This window comes from Triticum urartu, chromosome 2A (genome assembly GCF_056163025.1).
Source record: "Triticum urartu cultivar PI428250 chromosome 2A, HENAU_Tu73, whole genome shotgun sequence".
Classification (NCBI taxonomy): domain Eukaryota; kingdom Viridiplantae; phylum Streptophyta; class Magnoliopsida; order Poales; family Poaceae; genus Triticum; species Triticum urartu.
In genome coordinates, this window is record NC_141874.1 from 260,563,360 (window position 1) to 260,581,011 (window position 17,652).

Consider the following 17,652-nt stretch of genomic DNA (forward strand, 5'->3'; position numbering starts at 1 on the left):
CCCCACTTAATAGTACGGTGGTTCCTATGACTCAACAAAGAAGAAAAGAACGACGAAACAACAAAGTCTTCGCGCTCCATAGTCTTCACTCGATGTCTTCTCTTGTCATAGTCTTCAATGTGACTGTCTTCACATACCACCTTTGACTTCAATGTCTTCATACATTTTTAGGGGTCATCTCTGGTAGGAAAACCGAATCAATGAGGGACTTCTACCTGTGTTATCCTGCAATTCTCACAAACACATTAGTCCCACTACCAGGTTTATCGTCAATACTCCAGAACCAATTAGGGGTGGCACTAGATGCACTTACAATCTCCCCCTTTTTGGTGATTGATGACAAACTGGTTGAAGTTTTCAACGAGGAATAAAATATGTGAAATTGTAAAGGATAGGGTATTGTCTTCATAAGTTGCAAGGGCTCCCCCTGAAGATGTGCATATAAGTAATTTGCTTTTGGAATGCAAATGCACATGGCAGGTTGTACTTGTGGAGATCATCTTCAACCTATGATGACAATTCATCATGCATGATATGATGTAACGAAGATAATGACATGCATAATGAAAAATGGACGTCTGCAAAATGATCTAAGTGCGGAATTTATCGTCGCACATGCGGAATTTATCATCGCATCACAGAATAGCAAATAAGTAGCAGACGACCATCGAGTTTAAGTATTACAACTCAAAGAACCAAATGTATCGAAAATGAGAGTTGTAAGCACTTGGCAAAAGTAGCAAAAAGTAAAGCATCCACCCATATTGATCCTCTTGAAGACTATCAACTCATTGACCAATAAGGTTTGAAGACATAGAGCGCCTACTCGTTCCCATGAGGTGCAGGTGAGGCAGCAGGGTCGTCGTTGAGGTCCGGTGGTGCAGAAGAACTTGGTGCAGTGTCGACACGCGCTGAAGTTGGAGGAGGTGAAGTTGCATCATCTTGGTCATCGATGACTCTGGCATTCACTGTCGCAGCTGAGGACGAGTAGTCAGAGTCTTCAAGTGAGGGAGTCCGATGCAAGTGAGCATTTCTGGGAGGAGTTGAGTCAAATTTGAACCGCTCGGTGAAGCCATCGTCTTGCAGATCAGCTTCAGCACTAAGTAAGGTCAAACTCTTCCACGACCTCCGACGGGTTTCATGAGTGACAAAGGCATTCTTGGTGGCAAGATTGCGAATGCGGTTGACATCCACCAAGAAGCTTTGCATCTGGCGATGAGGGTGATCTCAGTGACACAAAGGTTGTGACAGAGTCGATCTCAGTGTTGATCTTGACTCTCATCACTCCACGACGATCACCTAGCAGGACCGGCATCGTCCACCACTGACGGAGCTAAATCCGTCACGTCTCCTGGTAGGGAATCATAAGCTAGGCATCTAGGAGCAATGGTAACAAAGGCACGGGGTTTACCCAAGTTCAGGCTCTTCAAATAGATAATACCATATGTCATGTTTGTGTTATTGCGTTGGGGTGTGTACAAAGCACGTGTAAACTACCAAGAGATTGTAATGTCCTGCCTACATGCCAAGCCTCTCGGTTCATATACCAGGGGAGGGTCCTAGTGAAAGTGCTAGTGATCGACTAGAGGGGGGGTGAATAGGCGATTTTTATGAAAGTCTTCAAAACATGGAAGTTTCGAAGACAAACGATAGAAATAAACCTATTATTATGCAGCTGAAGGTAGACTACCCTAAGCAAGCCACCTTTGACTTCAATGTGACTGTCTTCACATACCACCTTTGGCTTTAATGTCTTCATAAATTTTTAGGGGTCATCTCTGGTAGGAAAACCGAATCAATGAGGGACTTCTACCTGTGTTATCCTGCAATTCTCACAAACACATTAGTCCCTCTATCAGGTTTGTCGTCAATACTCCAAAATCAACTAGGGGTGGCACTAGATGCACTTACACCTAGGGGCTAGGGTACAAGATCCTAGTCGTCTATGTATGGGAAGGCATAGTCCTCCACAAATCCAACGTCTTGGAGTATACGTCAAGACTTCTATATATTCCTTGCAATCGCCATGGGCTGTCCGAATTGGCCTAGGACGTCTGACCCATTAGGTTGGAAGACGACGTGGTGAGAGGCCCCTTAGCAATGACAGCGAAGCTGCGGTGGCTCATTCTGGTGGTGGGAGTGGTTGTTTGGTGATCCAGAGACCTCGATGTAAGTTTTGTTATATTGACAATGGGTCCAGATTCTTTTAAAAGATAAAGGAACGACGCGACCAAGATAGTTCAGTAGGGATGTAGGCAGTTGATGTATGCATATGTCTGCGTGTGTATAATTACAACCACGAAACTATTAAAGCAACATTGAATTAGTCTATATCTTCGGCTTCACTGAAGCTTACGTCTGTTCCTCCAATACTCTGTTGCAACTGTCACAACAGGAGGCCAAGAATCAAAGCACAACGTAAATGGCTCCACTCCACGAATCAACCTTGTGGTTGAATGGCTAGGAGGACGGTATCCGCAAGCCACCAGAGTACGTCACGAATCAACCTTGTGGTTGAACGGTTAGGAGGACAGTAGTATCTTCAGGCCATCAGCGAATCAACCTTGTGGTTGAATGGTTAGGAGGACAGCAATATCTTCAAGCCACCAAAGTTCAAATCCTGACAACATTGGTACTCGCATTATTTCTAAATTTATTTCAGCCTTCGTCTAGATTTATTTCAGGCTTCAAGCGATGCTCATTCACTGAGAGTAGACACTCCGTGGGAGTAGAGTTCTCTGCGAGGTATAAATGCAGTTAATGATTTAAGTATCGTGCATTTTCTCCCCTCGTCAATTCGTCGGAAGAACACAACGCAAATTCCATCAAAATAATAGTAATACTACAAGGACTTTGACCGGGAAATAGAAGTCAGCTGCACAGATTTTGCCAAACTAATCAGGTAGTCACATGCAGTATTATAAATACAAACCTACAGCTCATGCTTAGACTCGAGCCACATACTACACGTGGAAAAGAGTAGCTCAGATGCCGACCAGCGGACAACTAACTTGTACAAGTTTTGCTCCCTGCGAAATACTGCTGTGATGCCCCACACAGCAGCAGCATCATGCCCAAGGCTAGGCAATAAAATTTATATCCTACATTCTCGACCACAAGATAGAATCAATCAATCTAACAATAATACAGCAGTAATTGATCAACACGCGGCCTTCATGTAGTTTACACAAGCGGATGGTAAACTTTGTCAGCATGGCGTCCCCTCCCAAGCGCTCAAATGATGTTTGAGGATGGGTGCCCCTGAAGCCCCCCTCCAGGTGGAATCTCACACTTTTGTCACTGTGAATCATCAATGTACTAACAATCAAACTGAGCCATCCAAATATCACGACATCTCATCAGAGGCCCATTGATTGTCATGGTCCATGACTTCACGCATTTACACCTTGCTCGAAACAGCAATCCCTAACACTCGAATCTATCACAACTTATTTCCTAACTGTTATCCATGTCCTCATCTTTCATTGCCAGGCTAGGGCCTTCGTCAAAGCCACCTCCAGGCGCAAGCTCGTTTAGATCTAGGAATGTTCTTCCAACATTTCCACTCTCCCTGCTGGGAGCATCCATCTTCTCTACAGACTCTGGCTGCAGTTGCCGCTGCTCCTCCTTTTGCTCTTTATTTGCTGCCACTGCATGGTCTTCAGACATTTTATCGTTATTGCCATTACTAACTTTTAGTTCCTCGGGGCCATCATCCTCTTCTTCCTGTTGCCCTTGACTTGATGTCGAGAGTTCCATACCATTTTCTGCATCAGAGTTGGCATCGGGGTCTGATGCATCTGATTTACCTGCCTTTCCCGCCTCTGCATCCGTGTCTGAAAAATCATACTGCTGGTAGTTTATACGTGGACGAGAAGAACGCTTGCTGCGTCTGAGACCTGTTTGGATTTCATCAACAGATCTCAGCTTAGCACCTCGGCCATTTTGACTTCGCAACTTTTTATGACGCTGGGGCTCCTCTATATCTTCGCTGGTGCCTGCAGAAAACTCCTCTTCCTCTTCTTCATCGTCATCTTCAACATCCTCTTCCAACCGGAACTCTTCATCCTCTTCAGAAGCACTTGATGTCTTCTGCAGTTTGCGAGTTCTCAGATATTCCTCATCATAAACCGCTTCTCCCATGATATCATCATCACTGTCAAAGTTCGGATCAATATCCGAGACAGCCTCAACAAAATCTTGTGTGTATCGCTGAGATCTTCTCCTGCGCCGGTTACTACAAATGAAAGCATTAACTATATTAGGCTCAAGTTTCATTGGGTTAACTCCTATATACCAAATGTTCAGTGAGACATGTACCTGCGATCAAGTGCTTCATTTTCTTGTTCCCCATCACTATCTTGGTAGTCATCCGACTTTGAAGAATTTCCATCATCTAATTCATTGGCTAGAGAGGGGTCATTTAACTTGCCATTACTTGATGACTCTGGTCTTGGTATAAGCATCCTTCTATTGAGAGTAGTAACAAGCTCGGCAGAGTTTTCTCTTTTCCTGTCCAAGAATGTGTAGCATATAAGTATGCCAAAAAATTCTTCTCTCTAAAACATGAATTCCCCTACCAAAGGAAATTTATGAAGCAATAAAGATGATCCACATACTTCGTTATTTTAATGGCTTCGTTTATTGAGCGGTCATAGTCATCTGCATCGTAAGAAAGGTCAAACCTTGTAATTAGAACAGATATTGAGTCGAGCAAACAAACGACAGCGGGGTAAAATGACAACAATATGACAGAACATATTTTAGGTGCCATAACAAACATGAGGAAACCAGTGCACAAGGGCATACAGGATCAATTTCCGCCACATGCTAGTCTCACTTTCCAACAAGTACCTAGTACCTATTACTCTTGGAAAGCAATCAATTCTGATTCTTGAAGCTTACCAAATGAGGTTACTGACAACCCCCAGTAAAAATATAATCAGGTTAATCTGAGGCAGCCAACACAGATTCAATTTTAATTCTCATTCTCAGGAGCTGTCTCATTGTCATTACTTTGCTGCTGATAAGAAAACAAAGAGTCATATAGGAGCATCTCCAACAGCAGCCCTAAAATAGGGCAGCTGCCCAAAAAACAGTTTTTAGGGCATTTTGACCCAAAAACGGTGCTCCAACAGCTGCCCTATATGTATCTTGTGCTGCAAATTTTCTTGGGCAGCCCAAAACTGCGACCACTTGTGCTGCAAATATACAGGCAGCCTACCCACTGCCGCAAAACAAATCCACCAACGCACGCACGTCAACTGCCAACCAGAAGTTTCATGTCGCCCTTCCGCCTCTCCTCCGCGACCGCCACCGCCTCCTCTCCCATCGATTTGGCCTCGAATCCAGCAGCTCCACCATGGATCCGGTCGGATTCGGCCTCAAGGGCTGCCGCTGCTAGAGGGTGCCACCGAGGCCGTGCAAGAGAGAAAGAGAGGCCAGGCCTGATCCCGTGCCAGCCCTAGCGCCAGCGAGCGCCACAGCCCCGTCCTCATTCGCCGCCAGCCCTCCTATCTGCCTCCGTCGCCATGCCTGAGCTCCGACCACGTCCTCCAGCACCGCCACCGCGGAAGCGCTCTACGCCCACTCCGAGCCACCGTGGCCGGGCATGCCCGGCTGGCTGTTAGGCGGCCGGGAGAAGAAGGTGAGCTGGCTGGCCGGATCCATGGACCCCCCCCCCCCCCCCCCCCCGGAGGCAGGCGATACCAGGCCAGCTGCAGCAAGGCAGCCACATCCAGCGGGCCTTCCAATGGCAGTGCCCTTCACTGCATCGGCCCTGCTGAAGGCGTCGGAGCTAGGGCCTGAGGATTTGCTAGCCCGGCTGAGCGCTCCCGCCCGTACACATGTTCCTGACCGCGTTCATCCCACCGTCCTGCGACCTCGAATCCTCCCACGATGGGCTGCAGCGCCGGGCTCATCTCCATGGGTCTCGCCAGGAACCTGCTCCAGGTCACACCCACAGGCTCGTGCACATGGTGCGGATCGATCATCACGTCTGCAATGTTTATGGCTGAACTGAAGGTGTTCCTCAAGTACCTTCAATGTTATCCAGAGGTTCCAGTAGCAACCTCAACCCTAATATGCCGAGCTTCCGGTTGTGTATGCTTGTGGCTGTGTACGCTTGTTCCGCTTGAGGTTGTGTACGCTTCTAATTGTGTGTGCTTGTAGGTTTATTTTTGCTAATAGGAAACAGGTAGCACACAATCTGGTAAACTGTGGCTGTTCTCTGGACATGTATGAGGATATGCAGGCTGATTCGCCATTGTATTTGACATTGTGGTGAGCGATGCTGGCTCTGATTAATGCAGTTTATTTACATTTGCGTGCAACTAGAGAATATGTTGTTTTCATATGCAGTTTTGTTACACATAATGTAGTCAAAAAGCTTTTATGTATCTGACATTATTTTGTGTCAATATGCATGCAATTGTGGAGAAGAGAAACATAGTTGGTGCCCTATTTTACATCATCTGTTGGAGCAATGGTGCCCTATATTAGGGCAGCTGATGGAGAAGAACAATTTTTGGTGCCCTAAAATAACTTTTAGGTTTCCTATAAAAATGTTTTTCAGTGCCCTATTTTAGGGCAGCTGTTGGACATGCTCTAAATTTACTAAGATATACCTACACCATACACCTAGGGGTTCCATAAAGGACATGGGATGTAAATGACAGAACAGTCAGTCAGTGGTGCAGATTAAATCGGTCATCTAATGTGAAGGAAATACCCTAGTTTAATAACTGAATGCCTATTACGGGACTGTTTAGTACTGCTCCACTCCCAAAAATTCAGCTCCACAATGCCCCACTCCACAAAAAAACTAGAAACTGGATCAACTCCCTATTTTTCATAAAGCTTTTTAGGGAGTGCTCCAAAAAACTCTAGTTAGAAAAGTCCTCATGGAGTTGGAGGGAAATTACCCACCACTGCCACCAGTAAGTGGATACCCCTTCGGGGTTTTCTCCCATGCCCCCCCCCCCCCCCCCCCCGATCGTTTCCACCAAAATTATCCATTCTTGAAGCTGGAGGTAGCTCGAAGCCAAACAGAAAAAACTGCTCTATGGTAAAGCTGCAACTCCTGGGTGGAGCTGCTCAAAAGTAGATTTGGCGGAATGGAGCTGATTTTGGTGGAGTGGAGCAGTCCCAAACAGGCCCTACAAGAAGTGCCACTGTGTTCAAAACAATAAGGAAATTTTAGCTAAGCAGCATTCTGAAGATGTATTAATGGGATAACACCATCCTGTGTAAGACGGGCAATTCAGATTCCAACTTGAGTGATGTTTACAGTTTAGAATTAGATCTGAACAAACAATAATGCTTAGTTCAGTGGGGACTTACCAAAAGTATATGTTACAGGCTTTCTATCACGAAGAGATCGACCAGTGGTAATATCTGATGCCAAGTAACTATCGAGGAGGAGAGCTTCTCTCTGTTGCTTTTTGAGCATCTTCTCCTTCTTCTGTACAATAAAATGGTTGTGATTAACAGGTTCAAAACAGCTATCAGCTAGCAAAACAAAAATATTAGGCTGAGTTAAACAAGCTATGTACTTTATGAATCTTTTCGATCTCTGGAAGATATTCAATCTTCAACTTCTTGCCAAGGGAAACCTCTGTCCTGTTCCGACTAGAAAATAGTTTTTCCTAAATAAGACAAGACAGAAAAGTTACTATAACTAATCAACAAGGGAATAATAAGATTAACAATGACAATTAACTCAGAAATAGAAGCTGATTAACATTCCATGTCAACATTTCCTTCTGAGTTAACTTTGTTGAGCTCCATGGAAGTTAGTCAACTGTACCCACAATTAGGTAAATCTTGGCACATTATTAAGGTATATACACAATTACACACCTTATATTGTCTAACATTAACACAGTATGAAAACACGTGGGCTGACAACTGAATATGAGATGGTGCCACAATATTCGAGATGCTTAAAACAACTTCAGGCAAGTTCAGAAATGTTAGGAATCAGTTTTATACGGCAGTAATGTCACATAAGAAAGCGCGCTGCAGGTATGTCATGTTATTTTCTATTCGACATGACCAGAAGTTTTACTTAATACCCCATGCTTTCTCTTCTATCTAGTGTCTGCTTTATGTACTCATGTAGATCAATCCATACTATGAACTGGCAGGCACATCAAAATCTGTCTCCGTCATTCTTCTCCCTATTAAAAGGAAAATGCTATCCTCCAGCCGGCTGATGCACGCACAGCGTCTGTCGCCTGTGCAGCCGTCAGATGGATCTTGATCGAGCGCTCGTGCTGGCCACAAGTCCCATGCAGCTAGTTCTTTTTTTTTTCCAACAAGCGTATTGTTTCAGAAGGTTTTTGCAACAGAGGTCTTGTTTGAAAAGAGAAAAAAGGGTTCGGTGGTGAAGTTTTTTTCAGCAACATGCTCTAGTTTCAGAAGGTTTCTGCAACTGAGGTCTTGTTTCAGAAAGAAAAAAAATGGTTCAATGATGAATATTTTTTCTTCTGCAACAGGGGTCTTGTTTCAAAAACATAGCCTCGGTTGCAGAAAGCGCCGGAGGAGGGCCCGATGTTAGAGTATACGAGGCCAAGCATTGCAACACGATGCATGTTCCAAAAACATAGCTTCGGTTGCAGAAATTTCCAGAGGAGTGCCCGATGTGAGAGCTCGTCGTCGTTGTGCTGGAGTAGATGCAGTTGGTCGGGGTGCTGAGTCGGAGGAGGCGCGACAACTCCAGTGGCCAGCGGAGCTCCATGGCCGAGGCGCTTAGGCCATGGCGGGGCAGCAGTGTGGTAGACCTTTGCAACAAGGTCCTTGTTACAAAGCCCCTGAGCGCAACTCGCTGTTGCAAAGGTCCTCAGTTGGCTGCAACGGTAGATCAGACGGCTGTTTCGAGCGGCATCTGATGGCCGTCTGAGGCGGCCAATCTAATCGGTTTATCACCCGACGGACGCGTAGCACTGCCCCTATTAAAAACTGTTAGCCGCAACTTCTTGTGGTAATACTACTATATGCATAAGATAATAACCAAATTGCTATGTGGTGATTAACCTACAGCCGCACCAAGCTGGTTAAGTCGTCTGCATGGTTAGGATTGGTACCTGATTGCTATATGGTCTTTTTTAAGCGACAGTCTTTACGCAAGGGCAAGACCCTGACAAGAGGCATAGTCCTTTTTTGTACTCCAATAGCGTGTGTTGTAAGACCATCCTATACAATAGGAGGCAATCACATTGGTTTGAGGAGGCAATCAATAAAGTTAAATCTCCCTTATCTCTATGCTCTCTCTCCTCCCTGTTATCCTTCGGGTACTGTCCGCCGTCAACGGGCCTCCTCGCCAGCCTCCGGTCGGTCCGGAAGCTACTCCAGGTCTAGGCGCCATAACACCTTGGTATCAAAGACCATGACAAGTTCTGAAGATGGAGGTTCATAAACCCGGATGCTGCAATGTTCCATGCATGAGTCCCGCATGGAACACTGGCAGAACCGCAGAAGCAACAGAAGCAACAGGTGGGAAGTTCCCGCCAGCACCAACAACAGGTGCGGGAGCAGCACCTTGCAATTTAGCCACCCGCATGTCCAACTTGGAGTCACAGACACTTCCTCCCATTGAAGATGGGTGTGCTCTCCCTGTTCCAGAGAAGGTGTTGCAGACTTCACTTCGTCGTGGCACTTGGCATCCTTGTTAAGTGGCCAGGGCGAGCTGATCACCATGCTACATGGGAACCAATGGAGAATTCAAGGAGGCATTTCCCTCATTTCAACTCGAGGACAAGCTGTATCGCAAGGGAGAAATGTTATATGGGGATTAACCAACGGAAATTGCTTTTCAACCAACTACACAGTTGCCCCGTCGGCCACCTCGGGCACCGCTGGATCTCGTGTGATCGTGCGGCGCCAACCGGTCTCTCTTGGCTCCCAGCATTTACGACAAACCATGCCGCCCAGGTGTGTTCTGGGCCAGGTCTGTCCTGGATCCCACACGTCACAGCTTTCAGAATTGCCAGCCTTATCTCTATTGTCTTCCATCCTCATCATCTGCCCATCCATTTCTCTATCTCGCAGGCAACCACCAGGCGCAGCACGCCACAGCCGTCGATGCTGCTTGGGGCCACCCCGCTGCTGCAAGCACGAACCACCACCACACATGGTTGCTGCAACAGACACGCCACCGCCACCATGGCTGCTGCAAGGGGGGCCATCTGGTGATGGAAGCACGCCGAACCGACGCCGCTATTGCAAGTGCTGCAGCAACCACCGCTCCATCCTCTTCCTTGCTGCGGATTCACCGTTGAAAGGGCCCCCAGATGTTGCAGAGCCATGGGCGCGATGTTGTGCATGAGGCGACCGGAGGTGCTGCGTGGGAGTGGGTGTAGGGGCAGCGGTGTGCTGCAAGCTGGGGCACTAGCCAGGGCTACAGGCAAGGCCGCGAGGAAGCACGCACAAGCCGGCAACGAACTGTGGCAACGCAGCACCGAGCGGGAACACCCGATGCTGCAAGCAGCAAGCTTGTGAGCATAGGTAGAGGGCTGCTGTGACGGGAGCGTCATGGTACTTCACGGCGAGCCGGCGATAGCTGCTGCTAGACGGTCGTGGGTGCTACAAGCAGGGAGCAGCACTACGAGACAAGCAGTGCTGCGAACGACAGCCTGCGACTCCTACTGCGAGGCCGGCGGTGCTGCAGAGACAGGGGCGCTGCTCTCCGAACTACTGCAAGGGAACAAGCATACCTAGCCAAACGGGCCGGCCCGGCACGGCCCGGCCCATCGTAATCGTGCCTGGCCCGGCACGGCCCGCCAAGGCACGATTACTATACGGGCCGTGCCGTGCCGGCCCGCGTGCTGCGCCCTCAGGCCCAGGCACGGCCCAGTTAGTAAACGGGCCGGCACGTTGGCCCGTTTAGCACGGTGGGCCACATATTTTCAGTCTATTATTTGACGCACTGAGCGTTTTTTAGCCTATTTTTACATGTTGGGCCATATATAGATGTATAAAAAAATAAAAAAAAACTTAATCGGGTCGTGCCATGCCGGCCCGCGTGCCAAGCCTCCAGGCCCAGGCACGGCCCAGGGCGTGCCTCGTGCCGGGCCCGGCCCGTTTAGCGGGCCGTGCCGGCGTGCTCACGGGCCGGCCCGAAAAAACCGGCCCATTTGGCCAGCTATAGGAACAAGTCGGGGGTGAGACAAGCAGGCGGCGAGTGCTCCAGCCGCATGGAACTCGCCGGTGCTTCGAGGACATCAGCGGGGCAGCAGCTGCGCAACAGTGATACGATGGGCGGTAGCATGTGTTGCTGCGTGACGGTGCTGCACGGGGTGGTAACGTGTGCTGTTGTGCTGTAAATCGACAGTGGTGCTGCCATCGGCAGCTCACAGCTGTCAGCCGAGCAAGGAGACGAGGTGTGGTGCTGCGACGAGCCGAATGGGGTGCCGGCAGTGCTGCAATGGTGCTGCGCTGGCCATGCCATGTGTGCGCACGGGGGCGAAGCAACCATGCTGCATCGCAGCATCAGTGGTGCCAGCGTCAGGGGTTGGGGTCATGCTACGTATCGCGAATCGAACGAGCGATATCGCTGGATCAGACAGTCATCAGGGCAATGATTCCTGGCTAGCTACAGCCGGTTGGTGCCTAGCGCCCGCCTTAACCTACAGCCCGGAGCCCAGCTGGTTAAGTCTAGTCCCTATGATGATACCAAGTTAGGATTGATACCCGATTGGTATATAGTCTGTTTGTAGGCAACAGTTTTCAGGACAGGGTGAGTCCGTATTAGACAAGAGGTAGTCTTTTTTGTGCTCAAATAATGTTTCGTGCAAAGCCATCCTATATAATAGGAGGCAGTCACGTTAGTTTGAGGAAGCAATCAATGACGTTAAATCTCCACTATCCCTGTTCTCTATCTTCTACCTGTTACCCTCCTGGTTCTGTGCACGCCGCCTCCTCGCCGGCCTAAGCTACAACATCAGATCAAGGAGCCATAACACAAATAGAGTAGGCAAATTTGTGAACAGAACCAAGTGTAAACTGTCAGTAGCAACTATCCTAATCATAACGGCATAGAACACTTCCATGTTATAAAACCTCTATGATGTTTATGTTTGATTCAAGATATGCTCATGTATTGTTGGCGGAAAGAATTAGGATTGTTGGAGGAATACCAAGTTCAACTTAGCAACTAACTGTATGGAGCATATATTACGAACTCAACTTACTGCAACATCATCAAATTCTTCAAAAGTGGACGCAACAGTTTCCCAATGATATGACACAACTGGAGGAGTTGAAATTCTTTTTCCCTTCGATCTCTTCCCAGGTTCCTTCTTCATCTGTTCCACTCGTCTAATTTCACGATACAATCTATGTCCAAGAATTGGATCATCTTCGTACCTGTTTTGCATGACTAGATTAGCACGGACCATACATAAATACCCGAAGGATGAATTTTTTTCAAAATGCTTTTCGCCAAAAACGGAAGAAAAAATTTGACCCCACCAATATGAGATTCCAAGGGAATCTCCCCCAATTCGTTCTTTACGGAAGGTAGAAAGGTCGTAACCACGCTTTACGGAAGTGTCAATGTAGTTGCGTATATCATCTTGCTGCAAAATGCAATAGTCAGCCATCACACCCAACTTAAAAGACATGCAATGCAGCTAGCTTCAAACCTAAACTGTAACCTACTTTCGAACATATCAAAAATAGCATAGAACTCACAGCTTGTGGTTGCAATTATCCCTTACAAAGATAGGAAGTATCAATAAAACACATCCCTATGCCTCTGTTCTCCTTTATTTTAAATTTCTACAGGAATGGAGAAATTAACTGTATGCTACCAGGCATATGGTGTTTCTCAAAAATCAGCACCTATAAATTATCTTCACTACAATTTTCTATTACAAAGCGCAAGATCTATTGCAGAGTTCCTCCCCTCTACAAAACTATATTTACTTCCCAAATATGCCAATTAAATTACTCATTTGACATACAAGCTAATCCAGTTCCAAGTCTGCCTTTTAATCCATTGTCAATCTTCCACATGTTATGTCCTTCATGCGGAAAATATATGTACTTTAGTTTTATGCAGATGAACACCACAAGGTTAAAAGAACAAGAAAAAACATAATGCGTTAACAAGATAAAAAAGGCATATTTTGTTCTTTAATTTGAGATTTTCACATGAACATTATTTCATGCTTGCCAAGCTGTTTCAGTAGTGATAAGCATCAACTACAGCAGCAACAACAACTACTACTACGCTTGCCAAGCTGTTTCAGTCCAAAACAAGTTGGGGTAGACTAGAGGTGAAACCCATAAGATCTCGCAACCAACTCATGGTTCTGGCACATGGATAGCAAGCTTCCACACACCCCTGTCCATGGCTAGTTCTTTGGTGATATTCCAATCCTTCAGATCTCTCTTTCCGGACTCCTCCGATGTCAAATTCGGTCTACCCCGACCTCTCTTGACATTACCAGCACGCTTTAGCCGTCCGCTATGCACTGGAGCTTCTGGAGGCCTGCGTTGAATATGTCCAAACCATCTCAAACGATATTGGACAAGCTTCTCTTCAATTGGTGCTACCCCAACTCTATCTCGTATATCATCATTCCAGACTCGATCCTTCCTCGTGTGGCCATACATTCATCGCAACATGCGCATCTCCGCCACACCTAACTGTTGAACATGTCGCCTTTTAGTCGGCCAACACTCAGCGACATACAACATTGCGGGTCGAACCGCCATCCTATAGAACTTGCCTTTTAGCTTTTGTGGCACTCTCTTGTCACAGAGAATGCAAGAAGCTTGGCGACACTACATCCATCCGGCTTTGATTCGATGGTTCACATCTTCATCAATACCCCCATCCTTCTGCAGCATTGACCCCAAATATCGAAAGGTGTCCTTCTGAGTAACAATGTCCATTAACTTTGTCAAGTTCATATACTAGAATAAACAGCTGCTGCTTCTGAAATCCACAATGGGAAGTGCTAAAGAATTGTCTTTGGCCAAGCATCTGAATGCCTTATCGACAGCAAAAATTTACAAACTTCTTAGTTCTAAACTTCTAATAATATATGCCAAAACAGACGAAAATTGGTCACATTGCACTGTTGGTATTTTAATCTATAAGTGAAATAAGCTTTCTAACAAACTGAATCAACATAATGGAACTCGGTTGAAACTGTCAGTCATAGTTCAGATTGATATACGCAGCACAAAACACATGTGAGACATACAACATCAAAATGGTGTAACAGTTCTCTACCGCAATGCACATTTGAAAAGATTGGCACTTTGAAAAACTTCATTGCCTCCCTAGGATGGTAACAAAATTAGCACGAACCTCGACACGTATGTCACATATCGCTTTCAAGATCAGTAAACGAGTCGATGGTTCAAGCTCCTTGTACATTTCAATTTCAGCTCTGCACAAGATGGGACAATTAGAAAAACTATGAAGATAAGACAGAACCAGAAAGTCTGATCAAGCAGTTCTTATGTACAGGACTAACCCATGTGATGCAACTATTGGTAGATCACCTTCTGCAACCTGCAGTTTGGATCTCTGTTAGTTTATCAATTGAATGGAATACCAATACTGGCATTAAATTGTTTGCAGCACAGTAATATACCCAATGCCACCAATCCCTTAGTTTTCTACATAGGACGGTTACCCAGGTTCCGCGCCCCATCGCCATGCGGGTTATTGGGGGAATTGACTGCACATGTGATCAACAATCATGAGAATCCAGGGAAGATGTTTGCATAGTTTGTGTGACTGCTTGAGCATAAAAGATAGATCAAAGGCGGAAGAGCGTAACAGGCACTCAATATGCTAACCAATCCTAGAGATGCTGGCTGAACAACATGTATTGCCTAAACAGAGCATGTGATCGAATACATATATACTCTAGTAAATCAATGAATGAAGTATATTCCAGCAATGAAATAGCGGGCATCAGCCATGCTGCTACTGTACCATTTGCTCAAATAGTTAATGCAAAAAAACTAAAGATTAGCAGTAAATTCCTAGACCCACATGGAACCAAATTTTCCTTAAAAAGAAAATGAACAGCTTGTACTTCCTGCAAGCAGAAGAGCATATTTTGTGTTAATCCTGAACCAAAAATGAACCCTGCTGCACTCCCGCACACTGAGAATTACAGAACTTATCCCAACCAAGATAGAGAAGAGAGGGAAAGGGGTCCACAAAAAAATGTAAAACTTAACAACCGAGTTAGCAAGGAGCTCACCTTTAGCAGCGGCATGTGAATATCGTATAGAGTACCGTTAGGTGTGATAAGTGCCGCCTCGATATCCTCTGCCGTGAGCTCCACCGTGATATTGAGCAAAGCGCGGAACACCTAAAGCCACCAGAAACAGTGCTACAGCCGCGTCAAACCCTAATCCAAGCTCTGGAAGCCTAAGCGAAGAAACAAACCCAGTACGCCGAGCTGCCGGCCGCTGGAGGTATGACGGTAGAAAAGGGACACGCACGTGGAGGAAGTTGAGTACGGAGCCGAGCTCCCACATACAGCGGAGCCGCCACCGTGCCAGCTCCGCGGGCGCTTCGGGCTCCGACACAAGCGGCGTCACCACGCGGCATTGCGGCGTCTCGTCCGCGGCGGCACCCGCTGCAGCTCGGCGACGCGGCCGTTCTAGCGGCGGCGGGGGAGGGAGCCTCGGCTTGCTGTTGCAGGCGCGCGGCAGGCGCGTCTTCCTAGGGGTTGGGGTCTCCTCGGCAGGTGTAGGGGGCTCCAGCTCCTCCTTCCCCGGCGCGGCCAGCTCGGCCTCCTCCTGCAGCTCCGTCGACGCGGGGGAGGCTCCGTCGCCGTCGCTGGCGGCGGGCATGGAGGGATCAGATCGAGGATCTGCGCCGGCGTGAGGGTTAGGGTTTGTCTGGGAGAGAGAGGCGAGAGGCGGGGAGGGTGAGGAGGAGGAGGCCATGGACAGGGGGGCGGAGGGGAGGAAGGGTAGAAGTGGGATTCCGCGGAGGGGTGGGAGAGAGAGAGCCAGAGAGGACAGGGGACGAGGGAATTTTTTTAATAATTTGAGAAAAAACAGCAGGCGGAAAATTTAAGAAACAATATAACTTTTTTTTACTGGGATAGTCTAGAGCCCTCCCCGCGATTTAAGAGCATTTCTAGCAAACCCGCAAAATCCCGACGAGTATACGGGCTCGGACCTTTTTTTTTTTGCTAGAACAGAGCCTGTATACTTGTCCGGCCTGTAAAACATTTTATGGTGGCCGCAACCTCCCCCCACTAACGCGGTATATGTACGGGTTTGCGGTATCGATACGGATCGAAACCCTATCCCTCCGCCGTCGTGATTCCCCGCGATTCCCCAATACGCCTTTTTATTTCTCGCCGTCGGTGAGTCCAATTCCTCCGCTGAACGCCACCATGTGGGGCGGAATGTGGAGCTCCGACATGAGGGACGACCCCAAGCGCCAGTGGTGTGTCCGAGCGGACGATACGGGGAAGCGCGCGGCAAGGAAGTACACCAACAACAGCCTCCAGCCGCCGGAGTCGCTCCTCCGCCGTGAGACGGAGGAGTGCGACCGCCGGCATAGGTTGATCTCCTCCGTCGCGGGCTCCTCCTCCGCATGGGGGGCGAGTCCTCGAACGCCGGTCATCACACCGGTGAAAAGGGAGCAGGCGGATCTCCCGGCCCTCTGCGTGGTGAAGCGGGAGCTCGAGGCGGAGTCGGTGTTGCGGGGCGGTGGCGTCGTCGGTCCGAAGGATTTCCTCCCGCGCCCCCTCCCAGGCGAGGTGGAAATCTTTGAGCGGGCAATCATGGCCCGCGGCACGCGGGAGGAGGAGGAGGGGCAGCGCCGGCGGTCACTTGCGAACCTCGACGACGTCCTCCTCAAGCATTGGCTCGTGAAAGAGAAGGAGTTCGTCGACAACCAAGACGCATGGCGCCGCGAGAATAAGGCGCAGGACGACATGTACATCGACCTCGTCTCTGACAATGACTGAGGATGTCCGCCGCCGCAGTGTCACCGCTGCACCCGGATGGCTCCGGTGAGCCAATTTTGGGTTGTATGGTACGGTGGCCGCCTATCCCCCTATCTATTGTGTAAAAATTTAGTGTATGTATGAACTATGTATGGTGATCTCAAGTACAAGAACTCGTTCTGTTTGTCCCGCGAAGTTTAAAATTTACAGTTTTGTTTTAGGTTTATGTTCTTTCGTGGAGGTTTTCGACCCATATCCGAGGCAATGAGTGAATTGTAAACTGAGTTTACAGGTCCGCGCTTTGTAGGGTCTGCTAGAGATGCTCTAACGTCCTAGCCACTCTATTGCATGTATGACCGTTCCAGATGTCCCCGTCTTCCCACCACTCGCGTCTTGTGATTTTTTACCATGTTATAATCACGCAAGCCACTCGGTCCACGTAACCCGGCAGCTGCTCTGCAGACCGATCTATGAATTATCTCCTTAAACGGGTTTTACCCTGCTAATCACGCAACCCACTCGGGTCCACGTAACCCGATAGCTCCTCTGCAGACCGACCTAGGAATTATCTCAATCGGGTCGATCGACGGTCAAACGCATACCTAGGTCTAAAAAGAGGATCGTTATGTGCTCTTTCCCAGCGATGAGTATGATTATCTCCGTTTAGCGGTGTCGTTGTCGTGCCTTCCACCGCCCACTTCCTCGCTGG

At 47.9% G+C, this 17,652-nt stretch overlaps 1 protein-coding gene across 1 annotated transcript; it reads right to left on the bottom strand.

Moving 5' to 3' along the window:
* Positions 1 to 2,865: 2,865 nt before the first annotated feature.
* On the bottom strand, positions 2,866 to 15,975 carry LOC125536867 (DDT domain-containing protein DDR4). Its single transcript, XM_048700145.2, has 12 exons — positions 15,478 to 15,975; positions 15,234 to 15,344; positions 14,613 to 14,699; positions 14,493 to 14,530; positions 14,324 to 14,405; positions 12,472 to 12,578; positions 12,192 to 12,366; positions 7,554 to 7,646; positions 7,342 to 7,462; positions 4,620 to 4,662; positions 4,321 to 4,512; positions 2,866 to 4,237 (listed from the first exon to the last, which is right to left on the bottom strand). The coding sequence occupies exons 1-12, from the start codon at positions 15,925 to 15,927 to the stop codon at positions 3,457 to 3,459; spliced, it is 2,280 nt and encodes a 759-aa protein (XP_048556102.1). The 5' UTR covers positions 15,928 to 15,975; the 3' UTR covers positions 2,866 to 3,456.
* Positions 15,976 to 17,652: the final 1,677 nt, after the last annotated feature.

What these genes read in the sequence shown, in the direction of transcription:
- LOC125536867 (XM_048700145.2), bottom strand. Translation starts at nt 15,927, where the DNA reads ATGGCCTCCTCCTCCTCACCCTCCCCGCCTCTCGCCTCTCTCTCCCAG. An exon ending in TAAGGGATTGGTGGCATTGG is followed by an intron (nt 14,531 to 14,612) that starts GTATATTACTGT and finishes TCCAAACTGCAG; the next exon opens with GTTGCAGAAGGTGATCTACC. An exon ending in AATGAAGCACTTGATCGCAG is followed by an intron (nt 4,238 to 4,320) that starts GTACATGTCTCA and finishes TTTCATTTGTAG; the next exon opens with TAACCGGCGCAGGAGAAGAT.